The 21,974-nt window shown below is 41.6% G+C and overlaps 1 protein-coding gene across 1 annotated transcript; it reads left to right on the top strand.

Annotated features, from left to right (window-relative positions):
* Positions 1-1,717: 1,717 nt before the first annotated feature.
* Positions 1,718-21,808, top strand: mical1 (microtubule associated monooxygenase, calponin and LIM domain containing 1). The gene is made up of 24 exons (XM_088408395.1): positions 1,718-1,884; positions 7,549-7,812; positions 8,980-9,187; positions 9,826-9,933; positions 10,003-10,098; positions 10,204-10,359; positions 11,431-11,531; positions 11,603-11,860; positions 12,469-12,584; positions 12,684-12,810; positions 13,474-13,552; positions 13,626-13,773; positions 13,853-14,043; positions 15,215-15,327; positions 15,563-15,628; positions 15,785-16,013; positions 16,880-16,941; positions 17,519-18,227; positions 18,447-18,535; positions 18,603-18,716; positions 19,412-19,505; positions 20,257-20,350; positions 20,640-20,713; positions 20,802-21,808. Exons 2-24 carry the CDS (start codon positions 7,555-7,557, stop codon positions 20,993-20,995), a joined length of 3,684 nt encoding a protein of 1,227 aa, XP_088264521.1. The 5' UTR covers positions 1,718-1,884; positions 7,549-7,554; the 3' UTR covers positions 20,996-21,808.
* The last annotated feature ends 166 nt before the right edge of the window (positions 21,809-21,974 follow it).

Here is a 21,974-nt window from a genome sequence, read left to right as displayed (position 1 = left end):
CTGGCACATTGCAGGTGATTACAATTATTATCATTTTAGGCAAAGCTCACATTTCAGAGTCAATATTTGTCTTTTTGGTCAGATAAGAAAAAGCAGGACAAGGTCGATACCCGTGCTTTTTGCTTTGTTCAAATGGAACAAGACTGAAGTGTAGAGATGTTTGCACTTAAACATGCTGACAGAAAGCTGCCACCATTCACCCATAACTAATCGATGATCAAATTTTCCTACAAGATGTTAAAAAAACAAGATTGTTCCTGTACTATTAGGGTAAATTGTTTGTTCTACAGTACTTGTGAATTTATTTTTTATCTCGAAAAATGACAAAAATATTCTTGTAATACGACTTGCTTTTTACTTAAAATATACTACAATTTTCTTCGTATGATTTTTCAATTTACAGAGAATAAAATAGCATTCTGATCACATTGTTGTTTTTCATCAAACAATATGAATTGATTCTCAAAGTTTTTCTTTTCATTAATGTACAACTTTTGTTCTTGTAGTATTTATTCTTTTAAATAGTTGTGAATTTTGCTAACTCTCAAGTAAAGTTTATAAAGTACAGTATATCGACAAAGTATTTTTGTATTTGTTCATTGACAAAACATATAATCAATTGCAGTAATAAAAAATGCCCACCAGATAGCACTGTTCCCTTGCTTTTGCATCCTCTTCGCGTTCATGATCAAAGATACATGACCAAAGAAACAAATTCCGTCATCTGTCTTGACCATTTAAATGGTACTATGTTATTGATCCAAATAATTTAGTCAGTTTCTTAGGAGTTTCATTTTATTTTTCTGACAACTTTCTACCTTCTTACATTTGAAAGCAGATATCTGAACTTTGTAGTGTTGGGCGCGCTTCTTGATCACCTGGTATCACAAGGTCGAAAACCCACAGCAACATGGACGAAAATCAGCCACGGAGTTTTAATTTAGACAAGCACGTTGTCCTTGTCTTTTTTATGCTGTTTCACAGAGGTATGGGAGCGTTTTTTTCAATACAATGCATTTATTAGTTGATTTTAAAAATATTTAGAGTGCGTGAAAAGTTTTCCCCATCCTAATTAATTCGTTATTGTACTTAACCGACAAATATTTTTTAAGTTACTGTACTTTACACGTTTTTTTTTTTACGTCGGTTGAGCTGCATTCGCAATGACATCACTTTCGTTAGACAGCAGAGGACGCTATTGTCCAAAATGAGGCTGAAATGAATTTGCTTCCTTATTCGGAACGCAAGCCGAATTTAGACTCGAAGGTGCACGTCATACACTATTGCAATTGACAGCTTTGCATTTCGTTGCCCTTTAACTTATTAAAGGTCAGCTAAATTTGATTTTTATTTCCCTTAAAAATGTTTTAACCATTACGAATCCTAGTAGCTGATTTTAAGTATACAGCGATATTTTTTGCCACCACCAAAGAGACTCCTAAAAAATATAACCAAGACTTTTAAAATCATAAAAAAAAATGGAGGGTGTCCGGGGAGTGTTTTGGTTGCGCTTCAGCATTTTAGAGGGCAAGTAGCATTGTGGGGAATATGTTTATTTATTTATCTGAGACCAAGCTATATCGTCATGATTGCCTATGAGTCGTCTACTGCTTTGTGACTTTGAGCGCAGCCCACGGCCGCGCGTTTCCCCTCAAATCCCGGAAGTGATCGGCGGCGCGCACAGGGCGCGTGGTCGCTCGAGCGAACGACGCAGGTGAGCTCGCGCATTTTCGTCACCTGTCAGCAAAGAGAAAGCAGCACAAAAAAACACCGAACAAGCAAAGCATGTCGTTGACAAGCAGGATGTAGTTGGACGCACACAGAAGCTTCTTTTTTCATCTTTCTTCCGCCCTTGCTTTCCGTAAGCGTCCACGCGAAAAGGAAGTAAGTTGACGCGCGTTTTACGAGGGTTTCGGTCTCTTCTGGATGTTCTTGTGCGTGAGCTTTTGTGTGTGTGTGGCCTAATTATGAGTGCCTTGTGGGCTCCGGCAGGGTTTCATCTCGTTTGAATGACTTCTTGTTGAGTTGTCGCTTTTAACGAGGTGATGTGCTGCTCATCGAATTCAGTCGTTGGTTCGTTTTATTATTGTTGTCAATGTTTTAGCTTGGATGTCCCATAGAGCCAGGACCTCATTTTATTTATTTTTATGTAGCCCAAGTAAAGCTATTTTGAAGCAGGAAATTGGGTTGTAACTGCTATGAATCTGTGACTGTTCTTGCTTTTAGTTGGCTTTCTTGATCTATGACACCCTTGGCACATAAATTAGTTGAATTCACTTGAAATCGTGGTATCATGGATTGTTGTTGCATGGGCCCAGAAAATGTAAAAACAGGAATGACGGGGAATGGGATTTGATCTTCGTTGACGTCTGCTAGAAAACGTTTCTAAAGCTGTGCCTCCATCTTTCTGACATCCATTTAATAGTTCAATTGAGAATGTAATGGTAAATATTATGGATGTAGTGCATTAAATATACAATTATGAATGGAAATCCTCTGAAATTTGCAAGACATGTTCATATAATTCAAATAATAATGACACACCTATGGTTCTTTATCAAAGTCGTTGGATCAACATTTCTATAGCCGTAACATCGCTGCACTTCTATGATACTAACAAAGCTAAGCATTTGCCTTTGCAACTATGGTTTTCTTTAAAACAATTACGACCATAAGAGCTTAACAACCACTGAGATGAGTCATTCAGCAAAGATAAACATCCAAAAAACTTGAATGTCATTTCATTAACTAAACACTACTGCACACCTTATTAAAGTAATACTCAATTTCTAATTTAATGATTCACTGTCATTGGTTGTTTAAATAAAACATGGCAACCTGATTGGTGTGCACTTGTGGCACAAGATTAATGAACTCAGCTTGTTTTGAGTCATGCAGGCATGTGCCATATATTGCTTTCCAAAATGTTGCCATTCATTCCTCCTGAAAGACCGTCTATCACAAATTCTTGTAGGCATCTTAAAGAAGGTCTTTTCCACAAGGGCATAGCCAGGGTAACGCAACACCTAAGTCAGGTTCTCATGAAGTGGAATAAGTAAATATATGAAATGTAAACAAATAACTTCTATGTCTAAGAATATTATATGCATGTAAAAATGACAGAAAAATTAAAAAATGTTCCACTTGTGGAAGGCTGTAGACAGACAAGGCCCGACCTCCATAGAGCCCCGCCCCTGCTCCCATGCTGCCTATTAGTCGACTGTTGGACACCATTTTTTATGCCTGTTAAGATAAACAATGGAAGTGAGTGAGTTGCAAACTTTGTATTCATTGTTAGCTTCGTTGTGGGACGTTAGCGCACGCATATGCAAGCATGTGTGCCTGTGGTCGCCAGATAACGGAAAAAGGCTCCTTGTGGGGCCACCTTACCAACAAGTTATTTTGCTATCTGCTTTGCATTTATTTCAAAAGGACAGACATTTGTTCAACGGACATGATTTAGTGGTTTTCAGCAGTAAAATGATAATACTTTGAAGGTAATTTGATAGCTGAGTTATTTTTTTTAAGTACTATTAATACATTTGAACACAGATTCTGCCTCATGCTGTGGACTGAAAATGACAATGTTCTCAGGGCCTGGATAAGAAACAGTCATAGCTCAGCTTTTGAACGTCAGTCACATGACCAAACCCAAAATACAGGTGAGCCGCGATTGTTGTTACCTAAGCCTTGAGCAGATGTGTTTGTTTTTAGTGTCACTGGCATCTCAAGTGTCAAAATCTATTTTTAAAGATATCAATTGTACGCAAATTGTAAAAATAATGTTTCTTAGCAAATTAATTGTCTCTAGTTCATTTTCTATAAAACACATTCATTCACATGTGTACCTAACACGTTCTCGTCAACCAGTGAATTTTTTTAGCTAGATAGGAGATAAATGCCCCACCTTTTTGGCGCCACTGTCTGTACTGTCTGACTTGATGGCCTCCTAACTGACTGTCGCCAGTGACAAAGTTGCTCTCAATAATTTTTGAGACTAATCGCTATGTGCTGCTCTGCCATGCTGCTGTTCATCATGTAAAGCTATATTTAGAAACATCACGTTGTGATCCTTGTATTTTTAGCACGGAAGTCAAAAAAGGATGTTTAGATATTCTTGGAGCGTTAGATTAACAAAAAAAAAAAAAAAAAAACGGTAGTGATGATTTAGAAGTATTTTTAGCATGCCTGGAAAAACCAGCCAGTGTTATAAGTCTACTTGCCTCTCTGCCTGGATATACAAACTTTTTCTCACAAGGCCATTTAGAAAAAATAATAGATCCAAGGGGCACTTAGATTTTTTTTTTTAAGCACACCCAAATCAATCATGCACTTACATATTGTTTCTGTTTCAGTGCTTTTTTTTCCAGGGATTTTCAACACATTGTTTTTGTGATAAAAACCTTGTAGCCCTCCATAAACTATCTGCCACTTTAATGAACAGCAGCTGGATTTCATTACTTCAAGTTGACTCTTTTTTTTTTTTTTTTGAAAAGGCCATATCATAAAATTTTCAACTTTCCACCTTTAAATATATGTACATATATGGTGAAATCTTATCTTTTGCATATTGGTATTTTTTTATTTCTTATTTACTAGGATATAAATGTACTTGAAACATCACAATATTAATATAAAAATAGAAGAAAAAAATCGATATGCTTTGTTTTTTTTTTTTTTTCCTGTCCACTTTCATACTATGTCGGGGGTGTGCTGTGCAATGACACCACTATGCAGCCGGTTCTAGAAAGTCAATGCTGCTTGTACAACGCACAAACACAAACTATGGAGGGCAGATACCTTCTCCCGTCCAGGTCCGTGTGACTCGATCACGTTTGCTTTTTCTGGGCTTTTTCTGAACATAACACACAATCTAATTGGAGACCAAATAGTCAATCAGTGTACTTCTGCTAGCTCTGGTTGACTAGCTTTGTGCCACATTCGTAACATATGGCAAGCTGAGCACGCAGAAGGGACAAAACTGGGCGTGCAGAGCGGCAAGTTGGGTTAGGGTTAATCTTTATCAACCCTTTATTAACATTTATTAACCGTGCATATAGATAAAATCTTTATTAGCTCGTAATAGTGGCACAAATATAATTCTATACGACACCATGACTATCCTTGCTCTCTGCGCATGTGAATTAAATAACCTAAATAAGAACAAATATTCATTCGCAACAGAAAGCAAATAGCCCGTAATCAACACAACACAAATCTTCACCAAATAAAATAAAACAAAACCAGATGACGTACAAAGCAATGTATGCAAACTACAAAATAATTCATACACACACGTTCCTCAAATACATCGTAAATGAATGAAAATACTGTCTATAATGTACCAAATAATAGTTACGATTTTGATATATATATATATATATATATATATATATATATAATATATATATATATATATATATATATATATATATATATATACACACACACACACACACCGTATAGGTTAATCGTCTGTTTCACAGAAACCGCGCCTCTCACCGGATGGCCACCTGATGACATTGTTCAAAAGCCGACTAAAGGGGAAAGCCCAAGAACCAATAAAAGTAAATAAATAGCTCCTGTAATATAACCTTGGGGTATGTAAACTAATGGCCGCAAATGTGATTTTACACCGTCACGAAACTCAAATGTAGATATAAACAGTTCTTTGTGCATTGAGAAACAAAGGTGCAGTAATGGCCTCTCTATCGGGTGCCATTTTTATTATTTGCCTAAATTGATGGTAGAACCACTTTCAGTATTCAAATGCCATGTTTGGGCTGACATGCTGCCTCAGGTAGTGCAAAGTGCATTGTGACGTGCATGTTCAATGTGCATTGTGCGATGAATCACTGGAGGCATGTGCAAAAACGGCATCAAGAACAGAAAGGGATGCAAACATTCACGCTCCAACACACACATTGTCAAATCGAAAGTAAGAAATAAACAATCGCAATAAATCACAACGGCGCCAAAGTCCTGTTCTATGATATTGTTGGATTAGGTATGCCGGATAGACTTTATGGCTATCCAAAGTCAACACGGATTCGGTTACAGTGGATTGCAACACTGCATTTTGATTGGGCAAGATTTACACCTTGTTCCCATTGGATCAAAATAAGACATAGTTGTACAGAATTCTTAATGTTGGCGTAGTTGCAAGATAGATAGATTAAAAAAAAGAAATCCATACATCAATTTTATGTGTAGCACCAGTCTTTTTGTGTACTTTTTGTTTCCAAATGCTTTTTCCCCCCCAACTAAATTGAAAAGCGGTTGACTTACCTTGGGTTACCTGACTTGTGATTTGAAAACGTTTTTCTGAAAACCGTGTAGACGTTTTTCGTCTAACGTTATTTCACGTTATTGCGATTGTAGTGCAGGTGGAGGCCAGCCTACGGTTTCTTGCCTAGCTGTTGCCTTAGTTACTTGGCAGAAATGGCACTTCCAGCAAATAACACGTACAGCAGGTTCAGAACAGACATGTCTCATTGTTTGACTCGATTATTGACTCAAAAGATTAGTTGTGATTAGTATGTGCACCTCAACTCAACCGTTGGAAAACATTCTTCAAGATCGCAATTTTTTTCATTACAACTTTTTATTCTGAAACGTGCTGCTTTTTCTTTCTTAGTGTGGCACAAATACCCATTTGCAGCATTGCAGCACTTTCTTTCTTTTGGCTTGTTTTTATGAGCAACCTTTTTCCCCTGTGCTCTTATTTTTTGTAATAAGACAAAACACTTGAGCTGTCAATGGCGCTAGTTATTGCAGGGCGAGGGCTGCATTTTACAATTATTTTAGTTTATTTTGTTTCTATTAATCAGTGAATCCGATTTTTTTTTAAACTTTTTTTTAAATTCAAAAGCAGGAAGGACTATTTAAAAAAAAATAAAAATAAAATGTTCACATTTTTGCCCAGTTTCTGGCTGACCCACAAATTAGTCGAAAATTAGTTTTCCAATGTCAAAAGACAAATTGGCAAATGTTTTAAGAAGATAAATACTCTGCTTAGAAAATTTTATTTCTTGAGGAGGATTTTGTCATTTAATTTGAATAAGCCCTCTAAATAATCCTATGATTCGAAAAAAGCCTAAAATATCCATGAAATCAGTTGATTTTTGCAGAACATTTAAACTATCCTGCTCAGTGGTTAGATTTGGAATGATTTGCAATGGCTTGCTTGTTGTATTCATTTACGAGGAAATGCCAATTGATAAACATGAAGTATGTTACGTTGACACCGAAAGCATAAAGGAGTTTATCACCTGAGGCATGACACTTAAAGATGAATGTGAAGTTCCCAAAACAACGACAAGGAGGAAGTATTTAATGCGTCAGCCAACGTACGTAATGCTTACTCACCCGGCCTATCATTACGAGCGCCTTGTGGGGGACTTCCCATCACGCAGGAGGTTGAAGACCAGATGTCGTCTACCTATAAAAGCCAAGCCAACAGAAAGCAGTTCTTTTAATCATCAAGGTCTGCAGGCAGGAAGTGGTCTACCCTAAACTCCAGCATTGTTTTTGTGCACGGCGGCCCAGGTGCCCATGGCCAACCAGGAGCCTGTCAACCCTTCGCACGCGGCCTTCGACCGCTTCGTCCAAGCGCAGGACTGCAAGGATGTCCAGCGGCACTTTGAGCAGCTCTGCCAGCTGCTGGACGTCAATCGCAAGGATTTCCGCAGCTTCTATGGCAAGCTGAAGGAGAGGCTCAACTACTGGCGGGCCAAAGCTTTGTGGACAAAGCTGGACAAGAGGGCGGCTCACCCGGACTACCAGCAGAGGAAAGCATGCACCAAAAACAAGGTATTGCTCAGAATATACAATTCAGCTTTACAAAGCATGTGTCAGAAAGGCACAATGTCAGCTTTATCCTCTCACAAACAGCGTTGCAAAAGTCCACCAGTGTTCAAAGTTCCAAACTTGGATTTATCCAAGTAAGGCAATTTAGATTGAGAGCATAACAAAAACCTGACAATGCCAGACAAAATTTTGAATTGGGGGCTGACTCTTGCAAGTCCGAATGGTGCGTTTGCAAAAAGCTTTGTAGTGATGTTTTGGGCATGAAAAGATTGCGTAAAAGAATTCATTCCTGGAATCAATCAAGTATTGATAGCAGGTAAATGTTCACATTTAAAAAAACATAATTTGGGGCTGTTTTTCATTTTAAGCAGTAGCTACGAGAGCACACACTTTGTGGTGTTTCAGAGAGACGGCACTCGGCAAGCCTACGATCACTACACTATGTTTGCAAAGTTCTCCTCTTTAGGTATCCGTAGCACAAAGATGGTGTCAAATATGTTAGCCTCCTGTTAGGTGCAATAATCTGTGTAATAGTTATCAACTACTACGAGGCCTACAGTTATTTAAAAAAAATGTACTGCGTGTTGATGTGATAGAACATATTTACATACTGTATTATATAATTTATTTTTTAATGAATTATTTTATTTTAACACCACATGTCACTAAATTTTATACCAGTCTCCCTTTAATTTCCAAATAAATCAACTCATCTTCAATTCATTTGTCATTAATTAACAAAAGTGCAATAATAAGAATTACAATTGAGTGCAAAGTGCAAAATAATACAGGTACAGTTTATTAGTAAATAAGTACTCCTTATGCATCAAAAAGCATCATGGAGAAAATCAGTATTCTAACCAAATGGAGTTAGCAAATCAACGTGTACGCTTAAGTCGCAAAACACAAGTAATGCTCTGCAAGCATGAATATAACAACTTTGAAAGAATTAGACCTTTATTAGGTGTACACCATGTCTATAGATGTATTTATATAGATATTAAATGATCTTCCCAGCCCTACATTTTATTGTTCTTTTGAATGTGTTTAGATATTCCTCAAATTTTGATAAATCTCACAGAATTTGGAAAGTTTAATCTGGAGCTCAAAATGCATTTGGATTGGCCATTGGCTTAATTGTGGGGTCTTTGCATATGTTGTTGAATGCAGTGTCTGATCCTCGGCGCCGGGCCATGCGGGCTGAGGACGGCCATCGAACTGTCGCTGCTTGGGGCTCAGGTGGTGGTGCTGGAGAAACGAGACTCCTTCTCCAGGAACAACGTTCTCCATCTGTGGCCCTTCACCATCTGTGACCTCCGTGCCCTCGGCGCCAAGATGTTCTATGGGAAATTCTGCAGCGGATCACTGGATCATATCAGTGAGTGACAGCTGACATAAGATAGCCTGGGGTTAGATTGCAGAAACTATCTTGGACAAAATGCAAGAGGAAATGAACAGCAATAATGGCCATACCTGTCAAGCTGGTACACAGGGACACCTTTTGTTACATGTTATTCTTAGAAATCTCATGAACCACAGCGATCTTGTTAAAATGTTCTGAGCTTTCTATATCTTGGGTGATTGTATTCATGTTACATTTTACACTGAGGTGTGTTCCAACCGTCCAGGACCACAACTACTTTTTCCATAAATTCCCGACTACAAAATGAACCTGATTAAAAGCCGCAATAGCTAAATTGAGCCATAAAAACTTATTTGGAAATATTTTGTTCACGCCTGATGAATAACTGTCTCTCCCCATGAGCAAAATCCCCTATAGACAACAGACAATAACTTTAAATGTCATTTTTGTTTGTTTGTTTATTTTGCTTAATTTGAATGTTATTCGACTTAAGTTCAGATAAGAGCTTGAATGAGAAAAAAATTGGGGGATGTTGAAATTAGGGGAAAAAAAAAAGTGTGAGTTGATGATGGCCTCCCGTTCTTGTCCTAAAAAAAATGGATAGCAGGCTGTCATTTGCACACCAGAGTTGAATTGTCCTTTTGACTTTCAAGGCATTCGTCAGCTGCAGTTAATTCTTCTTAAAGTGTCGCTTCTCCTTGGGGTGGAGGTTCATACCGGCGTGGAGTTCCAAGGTCTGCTTGAGCCTTCAGGAGACAAAGGTATTCCTCAGCCATCCTGTGCTAGTGTGTTCTACTGTGCGGCTCTGTAATCCCCCCCCCATTCGACAGGTTGGACGGCCAAGGTGCTACCTTATACGCATCCCGCTTCCGCCTTCCAGTTTGATGTTTTCATTTCTGCCGGCGGAGGCAGGTTCGTCCCCGAGGGTGAGACATAAGAACACGAAGGGTGCCAAGCCTGTCCGCGGTCTGACGTTCTGCCCTCATCACGATTCCCATAATGCCCCACGTTGAACCCCGCCTTCTGGCTAGGTTTCAAGCACAAGGAGCTGAGAGGCAAGCTGGCCATCGGCATCACGGCCAACTTCGTCAACAGGAACACGGCGGCCGAGGCCCAAGTGGCGGAGATCAGCGGTGTGGCCCGCATCTACAACCAGAAGTTCTTCCAGGACCTGCTGACAAAGACGGGTACGAGTCCATTTGTGAGCCGATTGCACGAGGGCTGGGTGATTTTTGGAGCAAAAAACTTGCATCAAGTTTTTAATTGATATTCAAAACATGAATAATAAACTTGATAATTAGAGTTTCCTTAACTACCAAAAATCAACTGTGAATACACTCTAATGTCCTGAAAATACATTAATTAGTAACAAGTGAAATAATAAAAGAAATACATTTAAAAAAAACACACACAATTCCTTTTGTGCAGGCCTTGGCCTCTTAGGGGTAATGTGCAGGGAGATTGGCATTGTAAGTTTAATGAAAACTTGCACTATTTGGTCCACCTTAAACTTTTACTAGCAAAGCCTAATCTCCTAACCTTTTTACCACCTTTCCTTCAAGGAGAGATGAAAAGTTGCTTCCTTCCAACAGGAAAGGACAGCACATTTTCAAAGGAAATTGGCAATTCAGATGTAAGTCTTGTCTTCTGCACTTTACCTTCAAAATAAGTTGGTGATTAACAGGACATAAGTGTCCAAAACAAATATCACGGGTTGACGCATGTTACTAGAAGGATTAAAAAGAGATATTACTTGTTGTTTTTGTAAAAGATCCCCTGAACATATTCACATGATGGTGAAAAATATTATTTTTGTTTGCTACAGTTTGCTAAGACTATATGATTGATGCGCTTTTGTTGTAGTTTTAAATGAAAAATATGTATGATTTTAATTATTTTGAAGGTCTTGGCGTGGAGCTCAAGTTTCTTATTCATCTACAATGTTTTTGTCCTGTTGCTTTAGATATTTGCTGTGAATAACTGTGGCTAATCATCCAGCATTTGTAGAATTCGGATGATACTATCAGTACTTTCAGTTCATCTTTCTGAATAGGATAGGCCATTGCCAAAGCAAAAAAACCGAATCCCGAGAGGCCCCTGGTTTCCAAAGATGTTCAAAACATTTCTGCTGGATTCTAGTCTTGGATCTCACTTCATTCACTAGGCAGTTTTAAAAAATCATGATGCCTTGTAACCTCCCGTCCATTAGATAGGCTTCACTCTTGTTTTCTTCATCGCACTCCTGTTTTCCCGTCCAGGTATCGATTTGGAGAACATCGTCTATTACAAAGACGACACCCACTACTTTGTCATGACTGCAAAAAAAAAGAGCTTGCTGAAGAAGGGCGTCATCAAGCAGGTCCGAACAGAACATAGATCACAATGAGGCAGCGAAATCGATCAACCGCGTTCTCCCAACTTGTCGTACAGGACTTGAATGAAGTGACGGATTTGCTGGCGCCAGCCAACATTGATCATGAAGCGCTGCGCCGCTACGCCCGTGACGCCGCCCGCTTCTCCACGGGGGGCCAACTGCCCGAGCTGGAGTTCGCTCAGAACCACGCCCGCCAGCCAGACGTGGCCGTCTTCGACTTCACCTGCATGCAGCGGGCAGAGAATGCCTCGCTGGTCAGGGAGCGCAGGGGCCGCAAACTGCTAATGGCTCTCGTTGGAGATTGCCTGGTGGAGGTGGGTGAGGATGCCGGCCTCTTTTCAAGCTTTCATTTCCACGATAGGCATGGGCCGATAACACGGTTGATGGTTTACTGTGATGTTAAAAACTTTCAATAATTGCGAATGCCGCTTATCACTGGTAATGAGCACTTTTTTTTTTTTTTTGTATTTTTGCTTAATCCAGCCCTTCTCAAATTGTGGGGCAGGGTGCGCAATTCTTTGGAGGCGTAGGGAAAATAGCTTTGCTTTTGCACTGTGAGTTGTAATTGCAAATCTATCGCACTAGATGGTGATGTGGTTCCCATTGTCAAACTATGCTGGGGTTAGAAACTTTATACTGCTGTCAACATTTTTACAAATCACATTGATAAAGGCGATTTCGAAAAATAATCAGTTTTTATACCTTTTTATTCAGGTTAAAATGTTAAAGATATTGGTGTTAATTTTCCAGATCAATTTACATTTATTACTGGACTGCAACTGCTTTTGTACATGAATGGCTATCTGTGTCAGTCTTTTCTTTGCCAGGAGATCATTGCAGAGTGTCAACCAAAATCAGATGTGGCAGCCCATGAAAATGCCAATCTAAGTTAGTTGCCGCTAATATTCGTTGTCCTCTGCAGCCGTTCTGGCCTCTCGGGACGGGCATCGCTCGAGGATTTCTGGCAGCTTTTGACACTGCGTGGATGGTGAGGAGTTGGGGTGCCGGGACGCCTCTTCTCAAGGTCCTCGCTGAGCGGTGAGTCCAAAGTCAAACTTGATTGCGCTTGACAGAAACAGCCTCTCACAAAGTGTCACCTCATCTGCGTTGATGTCCTTGTTTGTGTGAAATATGTAGTGAAAGTATTTACCAGGTCCTGTCCCAGACCACCCCCGACAACACATGCAAAAACTACGCCGCTTACAGCATCGACCCCAAAACGCGCTACGTCCGGGTCAACACCGCCTCCCTCCCCACCGCCCAGGTCAGACGACACATTGCATTCAGCTCATGTGTGATTTATTTATTTTGCGTCATTGGAAATGTTGCCAATACGCTCATTAAGATTATTTTAATATTTTAGCAATCTCCTGGGAAAATTCATTCCTGGATTGAAATACAACAACAGTTTAACTTTTTATTTTCAATCTAGTTACAAATTTTAGTTGTTTCAAATGTGATACATTTTAAATAGATCATAAATAAATGTTTTTGTTTTCTGAATTTGATCTATGGTGTTAGTTGAAGAACCTTTTGAGGGCTTGCTTGATGAGGGGTTTGAGCGCCAATTGGCGCATTGGGTTCCAAATTTGATATTGATGTCAGTAATTTGTACAATAAAACAACACAAGCATCCACCTATCTATCTATAAATTTGTACGATAAAACAACACAAACGTCCACCTAGCTACGTGTAAATAAAAGACTTTTAATTAAAAAAATACCAAAAGAGAAAAGAGAGCGTGTGCAGAGGTTCTTCAGAACTTGACTTCTTCCTACTTTTCAACATGTAAACCATGCACAATGATGATTTTTATTGGTGCTTTCTTTCTATCGCATTTAGTTTTTCAACTTTCAATGTCAAACTAAAAGCAGTCAAAATTAGCTGTGCCTATCTTGAATGATTACTTGTGTAATTCTTTTTCAGGTGGAGCACCTCTACATCATTGATAAGTCCAACTCAATAAATAGGAAACAGAATAACAGACAGTCTTACACACGTCAAGGTAGGCGAGCGTCGGCCGCCTACTCTCTTGGACTTGAAATCAAACACGTTCTGCAGGAGTGATTGTCTTTTAGATTCTTTCAGTGGATATGAGGAGTTGTTGAAATGGTGTCAGAAACACACGGCGGGTTACAGCCACGTGGATGTGAAAGATTTCAGCACTTCGTGGAGGTCCGGCCTGGCCCTGTGCGCTTTGATCCACCACTTCCGCCCTCAGCTCATGTGAGCCACTCGCTGCAAAGTCGAACGGGCACTGACGGAGCGGAGTGGATGGTGAGCGTTTTCTTGTCTGCTTCCGCAGTGACATGAGCTCCTTGAAAGCGTCGGCTTGTGTGCACAATCACCAAGTGGCCTTCGGCATTTTGGAGAAGGAATTTGGCATCCCGCCGGTCATGTCGGCCACTGACTTTGCCAATGGCAGCCAGATCGACCGATTGTCCTTGGTCCTCTACCTCACGCAGATCAAAAACGCCTTCACTGTGCTCACGCCAGGTAAATTATTATGGCTATGCATTTGCTTCAAAAAAACACACACACAAAATCGGTCTCAGTCTCTGTCTGGGTTTTTGAGCCTTCTACCCCTGACCAGAGGCTCTTTGTCCAGCACGTGACAATTCGAAGGATAAGCAGTTGAGAGAATGGATGGATAGAAATGGTTGGTTTATGATGTCATTTATGTAGATTTCTCTTGTGGTTAAGCCTCATTTTGTCTTGAAAAAACACTAAAAAATGCAGAGAGTGACTGTTTCCAGTAAATAAGTCATGTGAAAGCTGCTGCTTGAGCTGGGCAACATTTGTCAAGACGGCGCTTGGTGACAGCAGCAGCTCCAGCTCTTCTGTTTCTCTTATGTAAGTGGCTGGCTCACACACTTGTCCAAGGCTGAGGCGCTTGCGTCCTCCCACTGAAATGTGCGTAGTCGCTTTAAGAGTTGATTACCCACAATTCACTGAGCACAAGTGCCGTGTTCAGCTGCTGCTGCTCTTGCCAGCCCAGCATTTGCAGTGCAGCGCTTCTTCTTTGATGGGATAAGCGTCTGCACTGAACCAGGATTTTTTTTTTCCCCCTGCTACCCTGAGGATTAATTTTCACAACGCGGAGAGTGCGCATATGAATTAGTCCAGCTGCAACTGTGCCCTCCCTTGGTGGTGCTTCGCTCGGCGTGGGCCAGCCGTCGTTTGCCGGTAATTCGTCTGTGTGTGATGTGAAGCAAGAGCGCTGGGAGACCACTGTCAAGCCATGTTTGGGACAGCATGACAAGAATGGTTACAAAAGCTTTAGTGCCTTTCTTGTGTGTGGAACCGCTCATATTAGTGCTGTACTGATGAGCTTAGTGTGCAGTGCATCAAGTCAGCCAACATTTGCACATGTGTTATTGCTTTCAATGCAAATAGAATATTTTAAATTGTAGTAATGATAAAAACCTTTGCAATTTGGTGCTGTTTGTTGAAATGCAATGGTCAGGCAATCTAAAAACAGACAATCTAGCAGTACTCATAATCATATTCATTATCCTCTGTGTGAAACAGCAGATTGTGTCATCCTCCTCTGATGCTAAGAGTGTAGTGCTGCAAGCAGGCCAAATTTTGAAAGTCTTGTGAAACGGTCAAGTCACCACCACAGCACTTGCCTAACTTCTTCCTCTTCTTCTTCTTACAATTTCAGCTCCGGAGCCCAAAGGTTTCCTGACTTCACCCAAGCCTCTGACGCTCTCCCAGGCTCACTCTGCCATCTTTTTCCTCACCAAACTGAAGCATAACTCTCTGCAAAGACGCAAGGTACGCACGCCCGCCCGGTATCAGCATGAAAGTGGAAACTCAAACATGGCAGTCGGCGGCTCGCCCGTCTCCAGCCTCGACCTTCCGTCAGTTCGACGGGTTGAGCTGTGTGTGACTCATGTCTGCTCTGCAGTGAAAGCTTTCAGGGGAATGCATTTTCAGTCTTTAAAATTGTGCCATCCTGAAAGTGCGCGTGTGTTTTCATTCATCACATGACACTGCGTTTCATCCGCAGGAGAAACTGGCAGCTGAGAAGGAGCAAACAAGAGAAAACCAGAAAAGGATGGGAGAACAGGACTGTGTACGTTTTTACTCGTCATTAAGGAAACTGAAAGACAAACGGCTCTTGTCACTTCTGGACAAATGAATTGTGTTACTGTTTCCATGAGCTGAGATTTTTCTTCTCTGTTGCTGCTTAACATCCGTCTGCCTTGTGCTTACCATGTCTACCACTTAGGCTACGCCGCTGACCCCCCCTGACATCAATCCGCCTCCTGCTCTCGCTGAGCCCGAGCCGGCCTGTGCGTCGCAGGCCACCAGTGAGGCGTGCTACTTCTGCGGCGGCCGGGTCTATGTGCTGGAGCGCATCAGTGCCGAGGGCAAGTTTTTCCATCGTGGCTGCTTCACCTGCCACCGCTGCGGCGTCACGCTGCGACTCGGCGACTACACCTTCCACCAGGACACAGGTGACTTGTCCGAATACTTCATGGATCAAGTACAGATTTTGTTTGTCTCATAGTTAAAAGATACACATTTGTGGGCAAGGGTGGAGCTACATGTTGGTCAGGGGTCACACCTTCGTCACCCTTTGGCCCACCTTTTAGTTGAAGCCTGTGGTGTTACATATCAGTGTCAGAAGGGAGCAAATATATAACTCTTGTTAGCCCAAACATTGGCTGTGAGCGCCAGCAAGCAGTCAGATGGCTGAAACCCCCAAATAATCCCAGGGGATCTCATTCCTGCCACACCCGTATGGGATGTACTGTTTTTTTTGTTTGTTTTTTTAATTATAATGGGTACCATGTTTCAAACATGAAAAAAAGCTGTCCTCCACACACTTAAAATGCAGTGTAATGAATGAAAACATGCATTGTAAATATATCTGAGCACCCCAAAATCGCAAATGTTCCATAATCTGAAATTTGAAGACAGACGACTTTTTTTGCGAAATGACATCTGACCAATGTGCCAGTGCACACTAACATCCGTGATAGTATCTGGCTTGCACAATTAGATTTTATTCTTCTGTTAGCTATTGTTCATTGCTCAGTGCCCCTGCTGTTTAGTGTGGTGACTTTGGAAAAAAGCAGCTCCTTGAAAATGTGAATTCAAAAGAAATAAGTTATCTTCTTTTTTTCTATGTCTAAAGAATTTTTTAAAGTTTTGGAGGAAGTTGTCAATTTATGTATGACGGTCCTTTTGTAGTGCTCACTTGTAAAACTGCAATAACAGGCTTAGAAGTTTTCATTCAGAATTGTTTTGTTTCAGCTGCTGCCCACTGTTTCTCAGTTTCTCAAAAACAAATGTATGTGATTTTACTTTCCCCTCTTAGGAAAATTTTACTGTGAGCTTCATGGTGAGGAGCTGGAAGACATCGGAATATCGTCCTGTCAGGTGGGTGACGCTACGCTACAGATGCAAGCCTCATGATGCCTCCCTGCTACATCCGTCCTTTTCTTGTCTGCTTTTCTTCTGAGCCAATCACTTGACAGGAGTCATTCTGTTGTGCTTTTGCTTAAAGGCAAAAGTAGACCTGACATACCACAATGTTGTTCCTTTCAATCAAGCACAAATTCGTGACACATACTGGCATCAAATTCACACTCATATTTAGGTAATAATATCAGAAGGTCAAATAGATGTCATTATGATGCAGTCCAACCATAAACCTCTGAAATCAATTTTGTTTTTTGTTTTGTTTTGATCACTCACTTCCGACATGAGCACGGTATGGTGGCAGTCAACTCAAAATGATTGACAATAATCAGCAGTTGAGGTGATAGCGAGCCATTCAATTGTCACCCCAGTTGAGGTTTACTCAGAAGAACAAACCATCAAGCCCCCCAAAAAAATCCACAAGGTTCTGAAGCAGTGCTTCTCAACCTTTTTTCAATCATTTACCCTCTGTATAATCTTATCTTGGACTTGTGTGCAATGGGCCAAATCTTTTAAATGGCTTTCATCCTTGTAGGACATGAAAGGAAATGTGGAGAACGGCTTTACCAGCGAGGGTTACACACCATCCCCGTCTGATGACGAGGACGAGCACCCGCTTGACTGTCCTCCGCCAAGATCGTTGTCTTCCGTCGGACCAGCCAGCCCGAAACAAGAAGAGCCTCACAACGAAGCCAATGAGACGGACAGACAGCCCCCTACTCCAAAGCCCCGCCTCACTCGTCAGAGCGTCCCTGACCCCCCGCCCACTCCTCCACCGGTGAAGCCTCGCACGATGCACCTTTTGATCCCCTCAAGTCCGAAAACCAAGCCCCCTGAGGAAGCCGTGCTGGAGACAGCCGAGGCCACCACCGACTCACGACCCAAGCCGTCGCTGCGCAAACTGCAGTTGAGCGAGCAGGAGAAGTGCCAGCTGGTGGACCTCCTGTCTTTCGCCGCCGATTCGGACTCTGAGACTCCCGGCGGCTCCTCGTCCTGTTCCTCGTCGTCGGTGACGGTGCGGGGCGTCAGTCCTCCCAAGGCGGAGGAGGGGCCAGAGGAAGAGGGCTACTGGAGCGGCAGTACGGCCGGTCACGTTCGCCAAAAAAGGAACAGACGCTGCTTCCGCAGGAAAGAGATGCCTGCCGGGCAGCCCAGAGTGCGCTCCAAGTTTTCCCCCTGGAACCTTTCCTCACCTAGGATTGGCAGAGACGCTCGACTCAGCGTGCATCAGCCCGGGCAAGTGGGTGAGTGAAGCTAATCAGAGAGACTTTTCATATTGATGATTAGGGCTGCAGCTGTTGAGAATATTCTGCATCTGGATTATTGGTAGAGTGATCCGTTGTAAAAATGCTCTTCTGGTGTGAAGCCAAACGGGCCTAGTGAGCACTGCTGCTGTGTAAAAGATGCATTTGAAGCAGTGGACAGTCAAGCTAACTTGTTTTTGCATCTTATTCCCCCTCAAGAAACAACTTTCAGACATGTTCACAGTGCCTCAGAAGATGAGGACGAGGAGATGTTGGACCAGGATGACATGCAGTTGTCAGACGAGAAGGTAGGGAGGACACTGGAGTTGTGACACTTGGAGGTAGCGAGACACACTGACGGTGATGACGTTGCAGTTTCAGATGTTGGCGACCGACCCGGCGGTGGCTGAGAAGTTGGAATTGATGAAGATGAGGACGCTGGAGCGACGAGCTAAGATGAGCGAGTTGCAACGTCTTCGACAAGCGCAGGTGAGTGCTTGTCTTCAAACTCGACATAATTTTGATTAATAACTAATTATACTGTATTTTATGGACTATAAGTCGCTCCGGAGTATAAACTAATCCAATCAAAAAATGTGTCCTATATCCTGCGATGTGAAGCGCTTGTGATATTCTTACACCAGCAAATGGTGCTCTTGGTTTTAAAGATAAAGGCTACTACAATGTCCCCTGCTTCAAACCATGAGTGCCACCTAGTGGAGTTAAAATATATCACAAGTGGTTGCTGAGTCTTCTATTTTCCCCTCACTTGATGAAAGCTTTCTCTATATAATGGTTTAAAATGGCTTACCTTAACTAGAGTCCTGCGTCGCATTTTGAAGATTCAAACAATGGAGCTTGTGATGGAGCAGTGACTTGAAATGCAAACAATGACGTTTGTTCTGTAAGAATCTCCCATTAACTCACACCCAGTGGATATGGCCACTGGCGAACTTTCACTCTACTTCCGTTTTGGCAGAAATATTTGGTGCATTGGCGCCACCTGGTGGCCATCAGAAATCATGCTGTTCAAGACAAACTGTTCCCACTGTGATGGTGACTCTAAATAAGTTTAGAATCAGCTATAAACACAGGAAATGTGGATTTACAGTTTTGTTTTCATGTACCTTCTGCCATCTGGTGGAAGAGCTTTGATTTTAATAAATTTGTTTTGTTTTGTTCAGTCAATCCAGAGAAGACTGGAAGAGATCGAGGTGACCTTCCGGGATTTGGAGCAGAAAGGCATGGAGCTTGAGCAAAGTCTCAGAGGAGAAGCTCGTAAGAACCTGGCTGACGCCACCGTTTTTATTCAATTTAGCCATTATTGTTACATATTTTTCTATACACTTCTTGCAATTCTTGCATTTTTGGGATTTCAAACTAGTTCACAATGTGTTTATGAAATACTTTTAATTGATGTAGATGTTTTAAAGCTTTTAAGAGGCTTGAGCCATTTTTAAAAGCTGAGTTCCTGTTGCTGGTGAACGTAAAAGAAAAAAATAGTCAAAAAGAGGCACCATTTTTAACATGTTTTTAACAAGAATTTAAGTATCCAAAAAAAGAGCTAAGATTGAACCTGAGGCAGAAGCATTAGCAGCTCTTTCTGCAAAACTGGGAGCTTAGCTGCTCTCCAAATTTGGGGAGAAATGCTTGTACTTAGCATTCTAGTTTATACTTGAGCAACACCTCTGACACTCTATGAAGGTATTTGTAGCAGATGAAAATTGTAAGGCTACGGCCGGATATTGTTGTTTAAAAATGGCTTTTCAGAGTATGATGGCAAAAACCGTTTTCATGCAGTACAGGGCAAATGTCTTCATATTTTTAAAAAAAAAAATTAAGAAACGCTGTGGTGGTTGGTTGATAAGGTTTTCAGAAAATGCCCACATCTAATAATTGCTAGCGCAGTGGCTCCTGGCTTGCTGCAGTGATGAAGTCTTCATTAAAGCCAACTGATGACCCCCAACCACTTTTACAGATGTTGTCATCTTGAGTCACTCACTCATCCACTATCTTCTTTAACTTTCAGAGACCGAAAGCTCTCCCGACATGATCGAGCATTGGATCCAGCTCGTCCATGAGAAGAACGCCTTGGTCTCGGAGGAGTCCGACCTCATGGTGGCGTAAGTCTGCGCCGAGGTTCTCGGAGGTTCCTTCCCAAATTCAGATTTATTTTTTTCATCACAAGATTTGATTTGTGACGGAATCCACACCAGAAGATAATAAGTTTTGACCATTGTGTGTATGAGGTGTATTCCCATAATCTCAACCTTGTCCTACGCGCACGATAGAGATTGTGTTCCACCGCCCATCTGTGTAAAATCCATGACGTTGCCAGACCATGCTGAGTGTGTGGAGCGTTGTTCCATTTAGCAGCCTTCTTGAGTGACCTTACATTGCTTCTTGTTCCAGATCACGTCAGCTGGAGCTTGAAGACAAGCAGAGCATGCTGGAATTGGAGCTAAGAAAATTTATGGATTTGAGCGGTGCGTGTGTTTATTATCTCTTGGGATTTACTTGATTTCCGTATTTATTTATTTATTTTTAATTATTTTTTGGTCTTGCGTGTGTCAGACAAGACAGCCGAGCAGCAAGCGGAAGAGGATCGCATCCTGCAGCAGATGATCGAGGTGGTGGACATGCGCGACTCACTGGTCTGCTTCCTGGAGGATAAGAGGCAAAGAGAAGTCCAGGAGGAGCAAGAGGTCTTTTCCATCATGGAGGCCAAGCGCCATTCAAAGGCAGGAGGCCACGCCCACTGGCAGTAAAAGCAAAAAGGGGGAAAAAAGGAAGCTCTTCCGCGCACACTTGAAACCCAAACGCTGCAAAGCCAAAGAAGATTTGACACTGTGCAGCTGAATGGAGCGCCATTCGTCGCGACGATGATGATGTTGATCCACAAAACGGCGGATGACATGACCCAGCGTCAGTCAGGACACTCTGTGTGACAGATGATGTCTCACATGAGGGCTGTGAAATGGTTGACTTCTTGTTCACTCGCTGACTGAGAAAAACATGACTGCGCACATTGTTTGCCATGTCTTTGTATAGTCAATAAAAGTTGTGGGCGGGTGCAACTAAAAGGCCTTTTAGTCATTGCATCCAATTTCTTCTGGGCATTTCATCACATCGCCTTGGTGCCAAAATCTATGAGGACCGCTGTCAAGTGACCACTATCAAAACTCATTGAAATTCAAAAAAGAAGTAAGAAACAAGACAAATTCAAACATCTTGCATTGCACAAGCGGGGGTATAAAACGTGAAGTTGTTGCAAACTTTTTGGCTTTGTTTTCCAGCATGTATGATTTCTTATGTGAAGGACTTAACATATCTGTCAAAGGTAAGCAATTCTGGACTTCCTACATTCAAAATGGTAGTTCAAATCTGTTGAGTGCCCTAGCGTGTGCTTGAGGCTCAGACCAGTCCAGAGAGACTCCACAAGGGGGCGCAAACTCCCTACACAAATGAGTGATTGACGTTGCTGCTGTTAATTGTGTAGCCTTTTGCTTCCTTGCTTACTGTACAACATTGCACAATCGAAAATGCATTGTTTCATTATGGACATTATAATAAAAAAATATACGAGACTTTGTCTTTTCTTTCTACGGCAGATAAGCCAGGGGGAATTACATGGTGGCTTTTGATGTCCAAAAGTAGTTTGACTTAACAGGGATGAAATAATAATTTATATTTTCTAATATGAGGACTGACCCAAAAGGTCATTTGTGTTCCTGGTATGACTACTTC

Source organism: Hippichthys cyanospilos, chromosome 2, assembly GCF_059441005.1.
Source record: "Hippichthys cyanospilos isolate Australia breed blue-spotted pipefish chromosome 2, RoL_Hcya_1.0, whole genome shotgun sequence".
Taxonomy (NCBI): Eukaryota; Metazoa; Chordata; class Actinopteri; order Syngnathiformes; family Syngnathidae; genus Hippichthys; species Hippichthys cyanospilos.
This window is presented reverse-complemented; position numbering and strand designations above follow the sequence as displayed.

What these genes read in the sequence shown, in the direction of transcription:
- mical1 (XM_088408395.1), top strand. Translation starts at nt 7,555, where the DNA reads ATGGCCAACCAGGAGCCTGTCAACCCTTCGCACGCGGCCTTCGACCGC. An exon ending in CTCAAGGTCCTCGCTGAGCG is followed by an intron (nt 12,585 to 12,683) that starts GTGAGTCCAAAG and finishes TGAAATATGTAG; the next exon opens with TGAAAGTATTTACCAGGTCC. An exon ending in AAAATTTATGGATTTGAGCG is followed by an intron (nt 20,714 to 20,801) that starts GTGCGTGTGTTT and finishes TGCGTGTGTCAG; the next exon opens with ACAAGACAGCCGAGCAGCAA.